The 18,668-nt window shown below is 39.6% G+C and overlaps 1 protein-coding gene across 2 annotated transcripts in view; it reads right to left on the reverse strand.

Annotated features, from left to right (window-relative positions):
* Nucleotides 1-18,668, reverse strand: part of LOC130737856 (cleavage stimulation factor subunit 77) — a 42,750-nt gene that overhangs the window by 12,693 nt on the left and 11,389 nt on the right. For both annotated transcript variants that reach the window (XM_057589713.1, XM_057589712.1), the window contains exons 11-15: nt 11,083-11,203; nt 10,590-10,648; nt 2,894-2,962; nt 1,606-1,746; nt 180-244 (exon numbers count right to left, since the gene is read on the reverse strand). In XM_057589713.1, coding sequence (XP_057445696.1) covers nt 180-244; nt 1,606-1,746; nt 2,894-2,962; nt 10,590-10,648; nt 11,083-11,203 — 455 coding nt within the window. The remainder of the gene's footprint in view (nt 1-179; nt 245-1,605; nt 1,747-2,893; nt 2,963-10,589; nt 10,649-11,082; nt 11,204-18,668) is intronic.

Below are 18,668 nucleotides of genomic sequence, written 5' to 3' on the forward strand. Positions count from 1 at the left end.
CGTCAACGGGCAAAGACGCTCAATGTTAACGACCATGAAAGCACACACAATGAAAGGTGGAAAGCCCGGATTGTTACTTTTTCTTTAACAAAGAAAGTATATTAAGTAAATATAGGTGTGTTATCAAGAGAGCAAGAAAGAAAAAGAGTATTATAGAGTTCGGAGGAAGTAGAACTCACTCGAGAATATAAACAGGCTCGTGCATAAAGCGTTTTAGTCCTGCTTCAAAAACATTATGAGCCATCTGCATGGATAATCCAATAAAGTAATTATATATTTATTAGTCATGAGTTTTTATGAGCTCGAGAAATTATTCTATTTCTTGATTTGTTCTTATGAAATGAAATACAATATATAGAAAAGCTAAAGATATAGAAAATAAAACAAATAATTACTTGATAGTCAGAATTAAATTGGAATCCTAAAATTGGAGAAATAATAAAAACATTAGAGCTGACCAAAATCTCTCTAATAAGGAGATGTAACTTCATGATTCATTCGCAGCACTCATCATCAAGTTTCTTGGCTTGTCAAGACGAAACCTTTGCGAGAACATTAGTTTCTCGTAACTTGGACTTTAGTGTAGGGTAATGTCTCATATTTCAGTTTCTAACTTCATGAAGTTTCTTTCAATCATCACATGCTTCATCTTGTCATACTGGATAGGATTATGTAGCAGAGACTCTGTTAGGATTCAAAATATTGGGCTGGAGTTTGTTTAATTGGGTTAGTTTATTTTTATCTTTTATGTTTACAGTATTTTAGGAAGTAATCTTTTATATTTGTTAGTTTATCGTCTTTATTTTTTAAGAGTCAGGTTTATCGTTATCAGGATTAGATTATTAAAATAGGAGCTCTCATTAGGTTTGGGGTAAGGACTTTTTTTTTTTTTGAGGAATAGGGGTAAGGACTTGATTATTGAGTTAAAAGGTTTTTACCTTGTTAAGAAGGTTTCCTTCTTGGGTCACTTTATTTTAATAGTATCAGTTTTTTTTTTTTCAAGAAAATTACCTCTCTGCCCCAGTTTTCATTCTTGTTTGGCCGTTAGGGAATTTCAACCCTAGCAGACTATAATCATATGATCTACCGTATGCTTTTGCCAACCCTATTCTTCAAATAAAAGAATTAAAGTTCAGCAAAAGGCATGTGGGCCAATGCGTTTGTCCGTGATTCAAACCCAAAGACTCTTGTGTGATATGGTGTATTAAAAATATAATTTTAAAACCATTCATGTGTCTTCACCTAATAATTTAAGCTTTTAAGATAGTTCATGATAGTTTATTTGCTAGAAGAAAAGAATTTAAATATAAAACTCCAAGGATACCAACACTCTTTTGGGTCAGTAAAAAATTTGCAAGGCTACAAAAATTTACACTTGCATACATGTAGATCAATATATTTAACTATTCCTCGCACATATAGTTCCAGTACACATCCAAAAAATTATCATTATCAAGCATGTGATTTATAGGAATATATATAATCCCACTACCTGACCAAAATCCCCACACATGAATAAAAAGGAGACAAGCACACGTAAAGACACACACACACACACACACACACACACACACACACAGAGAGAGAGAGAGGAAATAGTAGGACCTTTGGATCCTTGTCAAGACAAAACGTCATTGTTGCATAAGCGACATAAACATGATATGTACAAGTAGGGGATTTGCGAGCATCCAGAAAATACTTCCTTGCAGCTTCAACACCTTCTGTTCTTCTTAGAAAACGAATAAACTGTTGCATGAAATAGATTTCACATATTGTGCAAGGACATCTATCATCAAGCATTAAAATGACTGAACAAATCACTTAACATTCTCTAAAGGATAAATAAACACAAATTACAAATAAAAAACTAAATTTTGTTTTTACTCACAAAAAGCTTCCATGAAAACAAATTTATGAGGATGAAAGGTATGAGGGTCGAATCCACCAAAGAATATGACAGATTGTTAGAGTTAATGTTTAGCTAGTGTCAGTAGGTTTCTGTTATGCTGACTCAGCTAGTAGTTACCGTTTGTAACAGCTTACTAGAGAAGCCTATGATTGCTATAAATAGCATCAGTTGTCATACACTTTCTGTTAATGAAAATATTCAGTTGCATTTACATTTCTGTTATCTCTTTCCACTTCTATCACAGATAAAACATGAAAGACTCAAACCATTAACAGAGGATAATTGAAGAAGACAGAGTAATCTGAAAGTACATTATTGAAATAAGCTGGAAAAAAAAAGGAAACATAACCTGAGAGACCTTGAACTACCCTCAAGACTAGTCCAATTCTTTCCTACCTTCCCAGTCATCCCTTCCCTTCCAATAAAACTATCCATTAGCCAGTACGATGAGTGTGTGCGCAGTGCATTACAAATCAGTTAGTTGGGCTCTAATCCCGTGTGCTGCACCTATTCTTCATTTCTTCCTAGTTTACACCCTTTTAATAATTCGTCCACTATCAACACATATATGCAGTCATAAATTTTCAGAGACTTAGGCTAAGAATTTGAGCAGGAAAATCATTTAGGGTAGTTGGATTACATTTCCATTTTCCTTTCTGTTTCCTACTTTCAGTTTAACTTGCAAAACTGTCATATTGTTTTCACTTTGTTTTGCAGTCTCCAAAGTTTTGCATAGGAACAAAGTTTAAACAAAATGGGACTTTCGTAATTTTGTAATTAAAACTAAAAATGAAAAATGGAAACGAAACAGGGTCTTAAATTTCTGATCATGCCATGCAGCTGTACCTCAAGAGTCAAGACTTGTTCACTGATTTTTAGAACACCATGTCAGAGGACAATTGATGAGCATTTAACCAAATTATTATCGAAAGCATCCAATACCACTATTGATCACTAATAACATTAGCTAACCTATTCACATACCTGAATATGTGAAAGTGTTGTTGCGCTAACACCATCTCCTAAAAGGCTTTCATATATTTTCTTTGCAGCCTGACATAAAACAAGAATATAAAGAAATATAAGTCGTTATAGATTGAAAAATTGAAGAGAAGAAATGTTGAAGCATAGACATGAAAAGAGATCAGAAAAGATTTAGGAAAGCTTTCTATGAATTGCTTAATTGGTAGTAATCAGCCCCCTTGATATGTACTCACAAGATAAAAGAGAAAATATATATTACATATACAAAACAATAAAAATTGAAATACAGTAACATGGTTCCACGTGGTTGTAATGAAAGGTACGTGTGTGGAACCCACAAGCGAACAACGCAGATAAAACATAAAAACAAGCATAAAATTTCATATGGTTTACTCCATTTTTTCGTATATATAAGACACATTTTATAAGCTTTTTATGCTTCCTTTTTAGCATTAAATATTTTTTTCCATTTTTACCCTTATATATAATGCTTCATCAATAAATTCAGTTTTCCAATAGGGGTAATTTAGGAAAGTAAACATTATTTTTGTCACCTTCATTGATGACTACCGGAGTTGTACCTGGTTGTTTTTATTGGAAAATAGGTCACAATTGTTTTCCACATTTCATACCATGAAGTAAAAACACAATTTGGTGTTTCTAATAGCACTTTACGTAGTGATAATACCCGTGCATATTTGTCCCAGTCCTTCCAATTCTTTATGGCTTCCCATGGCATTCTTTACCAAACATCACGTGCTCATACCCCTCAACAAAATGGGGTTGCTGAAAGGAAAAATCGTCATGTAATTGAAACAACTAGGACACTTTTAATCCATATGAATGTTCCTCATCATTTTTGGGGGAATATTGTCCTTACTGCTCGATACCTAATTAATCGGATGCCCTCCTCTGTCCTTAATAACCAAGTATCTCGTTGTGTTGTTTCTTCAACATGCCATGCATTCCTTAACACTTCACGTCTTTGGGTCTACATGTTTTGTCCATAATCTTAGGCCTGGTCTTAATAAACTTTCTCCACAGTCTCATAAGTGTGTCTTTTCGGGTTACACGCGATCTCAAAAATGTTATAAATGTTACTCTCAAACTCTTCGTCGTTGCTTGATTTCAGATGATACCATCTTTCAATCGGTCTCATTCTTTGGGTCCACCTCTGAGTCTGATTATGTCTGCATGCAACACCTTCCCACTTCCTTCTCTTGTTCCTGTCACCAATTACCCATCAGAGATATCCTCTGCTCCAGATAATCCAAAGACATCACCGCCTCCTCTGAAGGTGTACCAACACCGGCAACTTCCCTCCTCTTTATTGCTACCAACTAGTGACGGACTCACTGACTATCGTCCGGACCCAACTCCTCTGTCGCCCCTGGCCCCACCAGCAAAGATGGATCTCCATATTGCACTTCAAAAATGACCTTTGTACTTGGTACTTGGGACCGCAACTGTCCTTCTCCCCTGCAGAACAGTGGTACTTGGGACCGCGTTCCCCTTCCTCCAGGGAAATTTATTGTTGGTTGTAGATGGGTTTTCACCGTGGCAGTTGGTAAGCCTGTTTGGTAGCTAAAGGGTACACACAAATATTTAGCTTGTATTATGGTCACACTTTCTCTCAAGTGGCTAAAATGACCTTTGTTCGAGTGTTCTTATCTATGGTTGTTTGTTAGGGATCTAATCATTATGGATTCAGATTTATTTTAATTTAGGAATCTATCTTTTTATTTTAGAGTCAATCTTTCATTTTCGAAGTTTATATTTTATTTTGAGGGTCTATCTTTTATTTTGAAATATTATCTTTTATTAGGAGTCATATTTTATCAGGATTATATCTTTTACAATATTATCTTTGATAGAGTCAGTTTATTATAAATAGGAGTATCCACCTTAGGTTAGAGTCATGGATTGAATTATTAAGTTGTAAACGGATTTGCCCTTTTGGAGAAGGTTAAGCCTCTTCTTTATCTAATTTTCCAGTTTATATAATGAACATACCAAAAAAATTATCCTTTATCCCCTTTTCTCTACCGTTTTGATGTTAGGAGTTTATGGATCCTAACAAAAGGCTGCATGAGTGAAAGACACTAATTTGTGATATTCAAATGCACATATAGCTCTGTAAAGAGAAAAGACTAAGAGAGAGAGAAAGAGATATTGTAATGGGATACACTGCAGGGTGCAGCCTCCCTCATATATATAATACTAGGTTAAGAGTAGTACAACATGTAGTACAAAGTACATATGGGCCTGGCCCATAGACTCTACATCTAACCCTAACTCTTAACATAATCCTTAATGCTAACACTCCCCCTCAAGCTTTACGCACCCCATTCAAAGCCTTTGTAAACACATCTGCAAGTTGATCGCCTGTTCTAACATAAGAAGTAGATATAAGGTTCTGTTGAAGCTTCTCACGGATAAAATGGCAATCCACCTCAATATGTTTAGTTCTTTCATGAAAAACTGGATTTGATGAGATATGTAGGGCAGCCTGATTATCACACCATAGTTTCATTGGAGATATCCTCTCAATTCCCATCTCACTCAAGATTTGTCTTACCCACATATAAGTTCACAAGTAGTTTGAGTCATAGCACGATATTCAGCTTCTACACTAGATCGTGCCACCACATTTTGCTTCTTGCTTTTCCAAGAAATTAAATTACCTCCCAAAAATACACAATAGCCAGTGGTGGATTTTCTATCCATAGGAGATCCTGCCCAATTAGCATCTGAAAATGCCTCCACTCGCATATGTCCATGATCCCTGTACACGATACCTCTTCCTGGAGCTTTCTTCAGATACTTGACAATGCGAATCAATGCTTCCCAATGTGCGTCTGTCGGGGAGGACATAAACTGACTTACAACGCTTACTGGGAAGGCAATATCTGGTCTGGTAACTGTCAAGTAATTCAACTTACCCACCAATCTTCTATATAGTTGTGGGTCAGAGAAAGGAACTCCTTCTGCTGTAAGTTTCATTCCTGGTTCCATAGGGGTCTCACATGGTTTAGATCCCATAAGACCAGTCTCAGCTAGCAAATCCAAAACATACTTCCTCTGAGATATCATAATCCCATTCTTCGAGTACATAACTTCAATGCCCAAAAAGTATTTCAGAATTCCAAGATCTTTGGTCTGAAACTTCGTCTGAAGGAAAGTCTTCAAGTTGCCAATTCCTTCACTATCACTACCTGTAATCACAATATCATCAACATAAACAACCAATAAAATGCAGCCTTTATTAGTTTGCTTGAAAAACACAGTGTGGTCACTCTCGCTTCTTCGTAAACCAAACTCCATAACAACATCACTGAATCGTCCAAACCACAGTGTGGTCACTCTCGCTTCTTCGTAAACCAAACTCCATAACAACATCACTGAATCGTCCAAACCAGGACCTAGGTGATTGTTTTAGGCCATACAATGATTTCTTGAGTCGACAAACTTTCCCACACTCCCCCTGAGCAACAAACCCGGGTGGTTGCTCCATGTATACCTCATCCTGTAAATCACCATGTAAAAATGCATTCTTCACATCTAACTGGAACAAAGGCCAATGATTAGTAGCAGCAAGAGAGATGAGAATGCGAACAGAGGACAATTTAGCAACAGGGGAAAAAGTATCAGTGTAGTCGACCCCATATGTTTGAGCATATCCCTTGGCAACCAACCGAGCTTTCAAGCGAGCCAGAGAACCATCAGGGTTGACTTTAGTAGTGTAAACCCACTTACACCCAACAGCCTGTTTCCCCGCAGGTAAAGGGACCAAATCCCAAGTCACATTATGCTCAAGGGCCAGCATTTCCTCCTCCATAGCCTGCCTCCAACCAACATGTGATAAGGCATCTGAAAGAGACTTAGGCACAGACACAGAATCTAAGGCAGCAACAAAAGACTTAGAGGCCGGTGACAATTTATTGGAAGTGACATAAGAAGAGATGGGGTAAGAGCAAGTGTGTTTACCTTTACGTAAAGCTATAGGGAGGTCCAAATTATCATGAGGGTCTGAAGACACCAGAGGAAGTGAAGGTAGAGATTGAGTATCCGATGGAGGAGCACTACTCTTCGGCCTGCGACTATATGTCTTCACATAAAATTGGAAACCTGTACCAGTAGTAGTCTGTGGAGCAGGGGAAGTAGTGATATAAGTTAAGAAGGTGTCTTCTGACTCACATACCGGGAAAGAGGAGGGCGACCACCCCGAGAAGGAGCAATCCTCAAAGAATGTAACATCAGCAGAGACAAGATAGCGACCAAGATCTGGAGAGAAACAACGGTACCCTTTCTGGGTACGAGAGTAACTCAGGAACACACACTTCAATGACTTTGGATCCAACTTAGTCACTTGAGGCCTGACATCAAGAACAAAACAGGTGCAACCAAATACTTTTGGAGGCGAAGGAAACAAAGAACATGACGGAAACAAGACAGAATAAGGAATAACACCATTTAGCACAGTGGATGGCATGCGATTAATTAAATATGCAGCAGTAAGAACTGCATCAGCCCAAAAACATTTCGGAACCTTCATCTGAAACATCAAAGCCCGAGCAACTTCCATAAGATGCCGGTTTTTACGCTCAGCCACCCCATTTTGTTGTGGTGTAACAATGCAAGAAGACTGATGAATCATGCCATGTTTATCCATAAAAGTACAGAATGGTGCAGAGAAGTACTCTTTGGCATTATCACTACGAATAATACGTATTGGACAGTTAAATTGAGTACGAATTTCAGCACAAAAGTTACAAAATATAGTGAATAACTCAGATCTGGATTTCATTAAATATAACCATGTTGCACGAGAATAATCATCCACAAATGTGACAAAATACTTGTAACCTAATTTAGAAGTTCCAGGGCATGGACCCCATACATCAGAGTGGACAATATGAAATAAAGACATAGCTCTTTTATTCAAACGAGGTAAATAAACACTACGATGGTGTTTAGCAAACTGACAAGACTCACAAAAAAACTTGATAAGGACTCCAATTGAGGTAAATAAACACTACGATGGATGACCGAGACGACAATGAAGCTGGAAAGGAGACACGCTACTGGTACGATAAGCTGTAGATGCCTTCGAGACTCCTTCGTCTAGTAGATACAATCCATCAGATTCTCTTCCTCTACCAATAATCCTCTGTGTCGACAGATCCTGAAACACACAAGAATCCGGAAAGAAGGTTACTGAACACTTTAATGAACGGGTTATTTTGCTAATTGAGAGAAGATTACAAGGAAACTGAGGTAAATAGAGCACAGAGGACATAGGTAAGGTAGAAACTGGGGTGGTATACCCACTCCCCTTAACACGAACAATGGACCCATCAGCAAGGGTTACAGACGAATGAATACTAGAGGAACTAAATGACGAAAAAATACCTGAATCCCCTGTCATATGATCAGTAGCGCCGGAATCAATGATCCAATGCCGTGAGGTAGAGGATAGACACACAGTAGGATTACCTGTTTGGACAAAGGTAGCTGTGGAGGAGGAAGGTGAGGCTGACTGCTGTGAGATCTGAGACTGCTGTGAGATCTGAAACTGTGTATATCTGGCAAACTCATCATCACTCATAACCACTGTACGCTTTTCTGGTTGTGTTTGGACAACATCTGACTGGGAAACGTTGTGGGCAAAGCGATTAGGAGCTGACTGTTGAAAATGTTGTTGGTGCTGTTGAGAATTGGGACATTGATTCTTGTAATGACCCAATTCTCCACAACTATAACATTGGATCTGTCCGGAACGTCCACCACGACCTCTAGCACCACCACGACCTCCTCGGCCTCCACCACGTCCGCCACGAAAGCCTGAATGGGCCGCTAAAGCAGAGCGATCAGAAGTATCAACATCTGGAGCAGGTTTGGGCTTCTCAAAAGAGGACTGCATGACTCGAGAGAAGACATCAGTGAGAGTATCCACTTGCCTGCTCGACAAAATCTGAGACCGGACCACCTCAAACTCCTGATCAAGGCCAGATAACCAACTCAATGCTATCAATTTCTTCTGTTGGGCTAGCATATCCTCTTTTGTCTTGCAAGATAGGAGAGAAGTCAGTTCCTCAGCATATTTCTTGAATTCCAGAAAATAATCCATCAACTTACGCTTATCCTGTTTCGGACGAAATATCTGCTGCAACAGAGCATAGATGCGATTCAAATTATCAGCTTTCCCAAAAATAAACTGGAGAAACTCCCATAACTCCTTCACTGTTTGACAATGAGTAATCACAGATTGTGTCCGCTTATCAACAGAATTCACCAATAACGCCAGAATGCGTTTATCATCCATCTTCCATTTCGCCACTGTCGTTGCGTTTGTAGGACAAGACCTCGTCAAATGCTCATCCTTTCCCATTCCTCCAAGGCTGACCTCCACCAAATACTTCCACTCCACATAGTTCTCACCATCCCCATCAAGCTTGATGTCGGTGAGTTTGGACGAAGTAGTCATGAACTCAGTGACTGGGGTCTTCCCTTCACCCTTTGTCTTAGAGTTGTCTTCAGCCATATCTCAGAGAGGAATCACTAAAGAAATAAAAGAAACTCAATACTCAGTGAACAATATGAACGCTGGTTACCACCTGTAGAGCACACCGAAACACACCGTCACACGTCGAAACGTCACCAAATCACCACCAACGGCTGTGAAAATCACTGGGCGTTCCGCAGACAACAAAGACGCCTTGCTCTGTACCTGAAACGTACGCTATCTGGCTCCGAAACAGCACCTTCGCGATTACTCACATAAACCGCAATTTCGACATTCTGCCGATTTCTTCAAGATCCGGCCGCCAAAAAAAAAACTTCCTACCCCCAGCAACCTTGGTCAGCCCTTTCTGTAGTGGCTGGGAGGGGAAAAAAAAATTTCGGATTTTTTTTTTTTTTTTATAGGTTGACGGCTATGACGGCTTACCTAGGCAGGTTGAGAACCTAGGCTCTTGATACCATGTAAAGAGAAAAGACTAAGAGAGAGAGAAAGAGATATTGTAATGGGATACACTGCAGGGTGCAGCCTCCCTCATAAATATAATACTAGGTTAAGAGTAGTACAACATGTAGTACAAAGTACATATGGGCCTGGCCCATAGACTCTACATCTAACCCTAACTCTTAACATAATCCTTAATGCTAACAAGCTCTAAACCTAGTACTTTACAAGAGGAAAAAGTACATTGAATCATACTCTAACATTTCATTAAGGATAAGATCTTGTCTGGAGACATCAGCACGAGATTTGTTACTTCGAATGATCATCTAATACATGTCACTTGACAAGTCCTCATAGAAGTTGCAAATGTAAAAACCTGGTGCATATGGCTTATATGCTCAAGTATGAGGCGTGTCTAGCAAATGGGGTTAGTATACATTTTATACTATCTTGTAATCATGAGACATAGGGTAGTTGTAAACTGTATACTTTGCTTGTCGTTTATATATTATTGCTCCATTATATAATTTAGAGCCCAAAACTCCAATACATGTCTTTTTTTTTTCTCATAAACAATATGAGAGAATAAATGTTTTATATTTAAATGAAGAATAATATATAATTGAACTATTGGATATAACTTTCATCTTTCAAGTGATACACTAACTCCCACAATTCCCAGTGACATTAATCAATTTCATGGTTTTCATCATATATATTCAACCTTCATACCTGAATTGCTCCGCGAGACTCTTCTAGCTCTGCATAAGCATATTGTAGCATTTCTGAATCTGTTTGCAAATGAAATGACAGGAGAAAGATGAAAGACAAAAACAAGCATGATATAGTGAAGTAAGACACTGCCTAATTAAGAGCTACACTACATAGCACCAAAGATTGTCTATAGTAGAGATCTTCAAAAGCTAACACAAACAAAAAAAAATCACAACCAAGGGATATTTATGAGAAAAAGCTTTGAATGCATACTGCAACTGCAGGGTAACCATATAATTTAATACTTAAGAAGACATTTTTCTTCCCCAAATCTAGACCTGGTATGTGTATCACAAAAGATTTTTCCTCGAAAGAGTGCAGGTAGAGAGAAGTTATCTTAACTTCTTAAGAGCTAAGAGACTCGAGAAAATGTTTAAAACAAATAATGTGAAGGTACTAAAAATGATATCAGAAAATTTTAAATAAATAAAGAGACAAAAGTTCTACAAACCAGGAAGAGCCTTCAGGGACCTCTGAAATACTTTGATTGCAGCATCTATTGAACCACCTTTAGCATGCCATGTGGCAAAGTCATACCATATATCCGGATAATGGTACATATACATCAGACACTGCGTACGAGTATAATGCAATAAGAAATTCCACAAGTTATTGAACACATTAATATCATCAAAGTAAAGCACATGATTAATGATGTCATCAATTCCACATCCAAACAAGAAAGAAATATTTTTTTAGATGAATAGACTGACTATCAATGAAAATGAAATTAATGCCCCGTGAGATAACACTCCTTAATGGTTTTCTTCATTAGCTAAAACCAGTTCTTACAAATAATGTTTCCTACGGCAACTTAATGTTTTATATTATATTCATAATTAGAAAAGAAACTAGGAAAAATGCTAAAGAGATGTACAAATAATTTGACAAGGCGTATACACATACTATAGCATGTGGCATATCATTGCACTGTAACTAAGCAGATGTGACAGCTGTCAGTGGTTAAGCTGTGAGGTTTGTATTAGACTTCTGTTATCTGTTATAACAAAAAAAGTTGAGTTCACTATAAATGTAAGGATGAAATGCCTTCTATGAAGTATCAGAATTATAAAACAATTTCTAATTATCCATTTTCTCCCTCTGAAACTCTCTCAGATTCGGTCACTTTCTCTAGCATTCTAGTTCCAGGATTTTAAGCATGGTATAAAGAGCTTGATATCCTGAGTCCATGGCTTCACTGATTCAAACCAACCCTTTCATCTTTGAAGTTCATGGCGAATGTCATCCTCCGTTTAGCAATCTTGTGTGCAACAAATAAAAAAACACAATGCATGGTGACCAGCGAGATCTTCTCATATGACTAACTAGATCCTCTATCGGATGACTACGAGGTACATTGACGATGAACGTCAACCTCCACTTCGTGGGGAGCATTGTGATCCTCTGTGTGACTGTTAGGGTTTAAATAATAGTCAGTGGGCCTGTTGTGTTTGGGCTTAGGTTTGATTTTATCTATCTCTATTAGTTAGTTTTAGTACGGTTTTGTATTGAGTCTGTTTTTATTATTTGAGTTGGGCCTATGTTGGGTCAGAGTCATTTGCTTAGTAGGTTTGGTTTATTATAAATAGGAGTACTCTCCTTCAGTTCAGGGATGATTTGAGTATTAGATTTTTGAAAGGGTTTCACCCTTGGAAGAGATTCTCCTTCTTGTAAAACAATTAGGATTATTTTGAAAGGGTTTCACCCTTGGAAGAGATTCTCCTTCTTGTAAAACAATTAGGATTATTTTTAATATCTCTCTCTTCTTATTTTATTTTCCAGTTTTAAATTTTCAAAATACCAAAAAAATTCCTTTTCTCCTCCTTTTAGATTGTGGCTACTGTTAGATTTCTAAATCCTAACAATTGGTCCGACCTTGCGGTTCATCCAGCCACCACCACGCACCGCAGCCACTGCCACTTTCCAGCCAGCTACCATGCGTACAAACCAGCTAACCACACCGCCCAGCCTCCACGGACGTGGCACGCCACTTTCAAAGTTGTTCTCTTCACCGAATCAGTGCGGACATCCAGCCAGTTACAGTATCATCTTTTTGCTGTTTATATTTCCATTCTTTGCCGTAATGGAAACGTGGAAGGCTACTGTTGTTGACATCAAAGAGTACATCACTGATATCAAAGGGAGCATGGCAAGGCTCAAGGCTACCATGTACCTCGCTTTCGAGCGTTTGAAGAAGATGGGTAAGGTAAAGAAAAGGTCCGAATTGAAATTGGAGAATATTCTTTTTCCAGTGTCAGCACGCTATACCTCCAAACCATAGCACTCTCCCAGATTTAGTGGCCCAGCGAGCTCAGAGAGTTCTACACCTCCTTCCGAAACATCTCAGAATTTTGAAGAAATTGTGGGGCAGAAGGACTCTAAGCAGTCAAAATGTTGCGATTACTTTTGCGATCACAGTTGAGTTCTTCTACATTGGTTCACAAGCTCACGCTGAAGCTTGATGACTCCAATTTTCTCTCCTGGAAGCAACACGTTGAAGGCATTGTTCGTACACATAGGTTACAGAGTTATCTTGTTCATCCAGAGATTCCACCGCGGTTTCTCAGTGAGCAAGATCGTGAGAATGCAGTCGAGAATCCTGCATATCAGGTTTGGGAGCAGCAGGATTCAGCGTTGTTCACGTGGCTTCTCTCTTCACTCTCGCCTTCTGTGCTTCCAACTGTGGTGAATTGCAAGCAGTCGTGGGAAGTGTGGCAAGCTGTGCTTGATTTCTTTCAGGCTCAGACGATTGCGCAATCAACACAGCTTCGATCTGAATTGCGAACCATTACCAAAGGATCGAAGAGTTCATCTGATTTTCTCAAACGCATCAAGTCGATCGTGAACGCTCTTGTCACGATTGGCGACCCGATCTCGTATCGCGAGCACTTGGAAGCGATCTTTGATGGTTTGCCAGATGATTATAGCTCTCTGATGACGATTGTTTTCAATCGCGATCAACCTTGCTCGATCTCGCAGGTTGAAGCGATGATCATCGCGCATGAAGCGCGTTTGGAACGCACGCGTGTGCGTCAGATGCAAACTTCGTCTCCAGCGGCGTTTCTCGCTCATGCATCTGCGCCACCACCGTCGCCTCAGGTTGCGCCACCACCGGCGACACCTATTGCACCACCTCCGACGACAGTTGCGCCTCCACCGCCGGTGAACTCAGAGGTCAACTACGCTGCTAGTAGCGTTGACTCTTCAGGATCTGATGATCACAATCGCTCCAGTGACTCACGCGGTTATGGAGGCGATCGTGGTGGCTACAATAACTACGGTGGACGTGGTGGTCGTTCCAATCGTGGTGGACGTGGCGGCGATCGTTCCGTTCAATGTCAGATCTGCCACAAGTATGGCCATGACGCAAGCATCTGTTATCATCGTGGTAGTTCTTCTTCTTCTGCGTCTCCTTCACACAGTGGTGTTCTACCACAGGCTGCCTTAGCCTCACTTCTTGGTTTCAATCCTAATTTTGGCATGCTACCACAGTTTGGTTACTCTCCTTTCAGAGGCATGTCTCAGTTTGGTTCCTCTGCACAGTTTGGAGTTCCGTTTACTGGAGCAGGATTTGGTGCTGGTTTTACCTATCCTTCAAGTGCTATGATGTATCCTACTGCACCTGCCTCTCTTCCCTTTGGCATGTTTCCTCGTGCTTCTGCTCCACATCCTCGAGCACCACAGGCGTTGCTCACAGGACCAACATCTTCTGCTTCTAACCTTGGCACTTGGTTTCCAGACTCAGGAGCAACACATCATGTCACTCATGATGCCTCTGCAGTTTCAGATAGTGTGTCTGTGGCTGGTAGTGATCAAATCCTGATGGGAAATGGTAAAGGTTTGGCTATAAAATCTGTTGGTTCTGCCTCTTTTCCTTCTCCTTATCACACACAAACCACTCTTACTCTTAAAAACTTGTTGTTAGTGCCTGATATAACCAAAAACCTTGTGAGTGTTAGCAAATTTGCCAAGGACAATGGAGTTTTCTTTGAGTTTCACCCTTTTCATTGTGTTGTTAAATCACAGGACACTTCTAGAGTTCTTCTTCGTGGCTCACTTGGCAAGGATGGCCTGTACTCCTTTGATGGCATGCACTCTTCCACATTTCTCAAGAATTCTCTTCCTGTTCAGTTTCCTTCTGTTTTTGCTGTTTCCAAGAATAATTCTGATGTATCAAGTCCTAGTGACTCTGCTTTTAGTATTGTACCTAGCCAAAGTTCTTATGACTTATGGCATAATAGATTAGGGCATCCTCATCATGAGGCTCTGCACAATGCATTGTCCACTTGTAAGATTCCAATTCCTAATAAATCAAAATTTCATGTTTGTCATTCTTGTTGTGTTGCTAAGTCTCATCGTTTACCATCCTCATCTTCTACTACTAGTTATTCTACACCCTTGGAATTAATTTTTACTGATCTTTGGGGTCCTGCATCGGTTGAAAGCACTTCTGGTTGCCTTTATTTTCTAACTTGTGTAGATGCCTACTCTAGGTTTACTTGGATATATCCAATTAAGAAAAAGTCAGAAACCAGCTCAGTTTTTCTTCAATTCCAGGCAATGGCTGAGTTAAAATTTGGTACAAAACTGAAATCAGTACAAACTGATGGAGGTACAGAGTTTAAGCCTCTCATTCCTCACTTTGTCAAAACAGGTATAGATCATAGAATTACATGTCCTCACACACACCATCAAAATGGAAGTGTGGAAAGAAAACATCGTCATATAGTGGAAACTGGTTTGTCATTACTAGCTTGTGCTAACATGCCTTCCCAATATTGGGATCATGCTTTCCTTACAGCTGTCTTTCTCATCAATAGGCTTCCAACACCAGTTTTGAGTAATCTCAGCCCTTATCACAAACTGTTTAAAGTTCCAGCTGATTACTCTATCTTGAGAGTGTTTGGAAGTGCATGCTATCCTCACTTGAGGCCCTATAATTCTTCCAAGTTAGAGCTCAGGTCTAGAGAGTGTGTGTTCCTTGGTTACTCTTCTTCTCATCAAGGATACAAATGTCTAGATAGTGATGGAAAGATTTATATTTCCAAAGATGTAAAATTCAATGAATTCAGATTTCCTTACACTACATTGTTTCCTTCCTCTGTATCTGACTCTTTTTCTTTGGGAATTTCTTCTTGTATACCACTGGTCCCACATGGTCACACACTGGCTCCTCTCCAAGAGCAGCAACATTCTGCTCCAGTGGTTCCTTCTCCTCAGCCAGGTACACCTGTTTCTGCAGTTGGGTCTACTGCGTCTGTTGAGACCATGCCCTCTTTGCAGACTGCTTCAGGTGCTTCTCCAGCTGTTCCAGGCACTCCTACTTCCTCAGGGTCCATATTTCAGCAACCAGCAGCTGTTATTTCTCAGGGAAATGTTCATCCCATGCAGACTAGAGCTAAGTCAGGGATTGTGTTACCTAGGCTTCACCCTACATTGCTTCTTACACAAGCTGAACCTACAACAACTAAGCAGGCTTTGAAGGATCCTAAATGGCTTCAGGCTATGCAGGCTGAGTATGATGCTCTCCTTGCTAACAACACATGGACCCTTGTTCCTCTTCCTTCCAATAGAAGGGCAATTGGTTGCAAATGGGTGTTTAGGGTGAAAGAAAATCCAGATGGTTCTGTCAATAGGTATAAAGCTAGGCTAGTGGCCAAGGGGTTTGATCAAGTGCATGGTTTTGATTATGCTGAAACCTTCTCACCAGTTGTAAAGCCAGTCACAATCAGGCTTATTCTTTCCTTGGCTGTTACTAAACATTGGCATATTCACCAACTTGATGTGAATAATGCCTTCCTTCATGGTGCCCTTCAAGAAGAAGTTTATATGGTACAACCACCAGGTTTTCAGCAAGAAGATAAGCAGCTGGTTTGCAAGCTTAATAAAGCTTTGTATGGTCTCAAACAAGCTCCAAGGGCTTGGTTTGAGAAATTGAGGGCTGCTTTGGTCAGAAATGGTTTCAAACCTAGCCGTTGTGATCCCTCTCTCTTCACTCTCCACACAGCAACAGATTGTGTTTATGTCCTAGTCTATGTTGATGATATAATCATCACTGGGAATTCTCTTTCACTGGTTCAACAAATTGTTACTAAACTTGATTCAGAATTTGCTTTAAAGCAATTGGGCAAGTTGGATTATTTTCTTGGTGTACAAGTCCAACATCTTCAGGATAGATCTCTTCTTTTAACTCAGTCCAAGTATATTGGTGATTTGCGGGAAAGGGCAGATATGGCTGATGCTAAGGGGATCTCAACACCAATGGTTAGTGGTGCAAAACTAAGTAAATTTGGTGCAGATTATTTTGAAAATCCAACTCTTTACAGATCTATAGTTGGGGCATTGCAGTATGCTACCTTGACTAGGCCAGAAATTAGCTACTCAGTTAATAAAGTCTGCCAGTTTCTTAGTCAACCTCTGGAAGAACATTGGAAGGCAGTAAAAAGGATTCTTAGGTATCTCAAAGGGACTATTCATCATGGTTTACACATTAGGCCCTGTTCTCTATCTTCACTAGTGTCTTTGGAGGCTTTTTGTGATGCTGATTGGGGCTCAGATCCTGATGATAGGAGGTCCACTTCCGGATCTTGTATTTTCTTTGGTCCTAACTTGGTTTCATGGGCTTCCAAGAAACAAACTCTAGTAGCTCGTTCTAGCACTGAGGCAGAGTACAGAAGTCTGGCCAATACATCTGCAGAATTGCTTTGGATTCAATCCTTACTTCATGAGCTTCATGTTCCATTTTCTACTCCAAGAATTTACTGTGATAATATGGGAGCAGTGGCCTTAACTCATAATCAGGGAAAAAGTTCTCAATAATTCTCTTCATGTGCAGCATGTGCCTTCTATTGATCAGCTTGCTGATATATTCACCAAGGCTCTTTCTCCTACTCGTTTTGAGGCTCTTAGAAACAAACTCAATGTGTGTGAGAAACTGGTTTCCCACCCACCTTGAGTTTGCGGGAGGATATTAGAGTACATTGTATGAATGTGTACAGAGTTACACTTTAGTCAGTTAGATGCTTAGCTGTCAACTGAGTCAGTTAGAGTTTGAGTTTGTTAAGCTTGTTGAACAAGCTATAGAGTTCTATATAAGTTGTAATCAGTCTCTTGTATCATTAGCTTTTCAATCATCAATGATAAACACTTTTTACAATTCTGAGTTTCTCTAACTAACTGAGTCAGTTGACAGCTAAGCATAACCGCATAGCCTAACTGAATTGCCAGCTCATTATAACAACCCTAGTGCTGACTGTTAGTACAGTCAGCAACTACTAAAGTGTAACTCTGTACACATTCATACAATGTACTCTAATAATTCTCTATGGCAGATGCTCTAATGTCAATGAACGTGAAAGATGTTATGAATGAAAAGTTTGGCTACACAGGGGCTTCCGAAGAACTAGGTACTCAATTAACAATCGGCTTTGTGAAAGATAACCACAAGATGAGGACGGGTGGGCCCTCAATGCACGTGGAGCTATAGGTCCTCGCCATGTTGACCCAGTTGCCTCCTCCAGTGCCGTCGGACATGAAACCTGGTGCACTTGCTGATTTGGGCATTCACGCTGTTTTCCGCTCACAAGGGATCCGGAGGAGAAGAATTTATCTACTGTAAGCGTGCATAAATTTACTAGCTCCCAACCAAGAGAACAAGGTTGAATTATTGGAGGAGAGTATTGTTAGCGCTCTAAATTATAGTTAGTGGGACTGTTGCGTTTGGGCATAAGTTTGATTTTATCTATCTGTATTAGTTAGTTTTAGTACGGCTTCGTATTGAGTCTGTTTTTATTATTTGAGTTGGGCGGTTGGGCCTATGTTGGACCAGACTCATTTGCTTAGTAGTGTTTGTTTATTATAAATAGGAGTCCTCTCCTTAGGTTAGAGGATGATTTGAGTATTAGATTTGTAAAAGGGTTTCACTCTTGGAATGGATCATCCCTTGAAAGAAGATTCTCCTTCTTGTGAATTATGATTGTTTTCGTATCCCTTACTCCTTATCTCTTCTCTCTTCTCAGTTCTTACTCTATTTTCCAG

This window comes from Lotus japonicus, chromosome 2 (assembly GCF_012489685.1).
Source record: "Lotus japonicus ecotype B-129 chromosome 2, LjGifu_v1.2".
Classification (NCBI taxonomy): Eukaryota; Viridiplantae; Streptophyta; class Magnoliopsida; order Fabales; family Fabaceae; genus Lotus; species Lotus japonicus.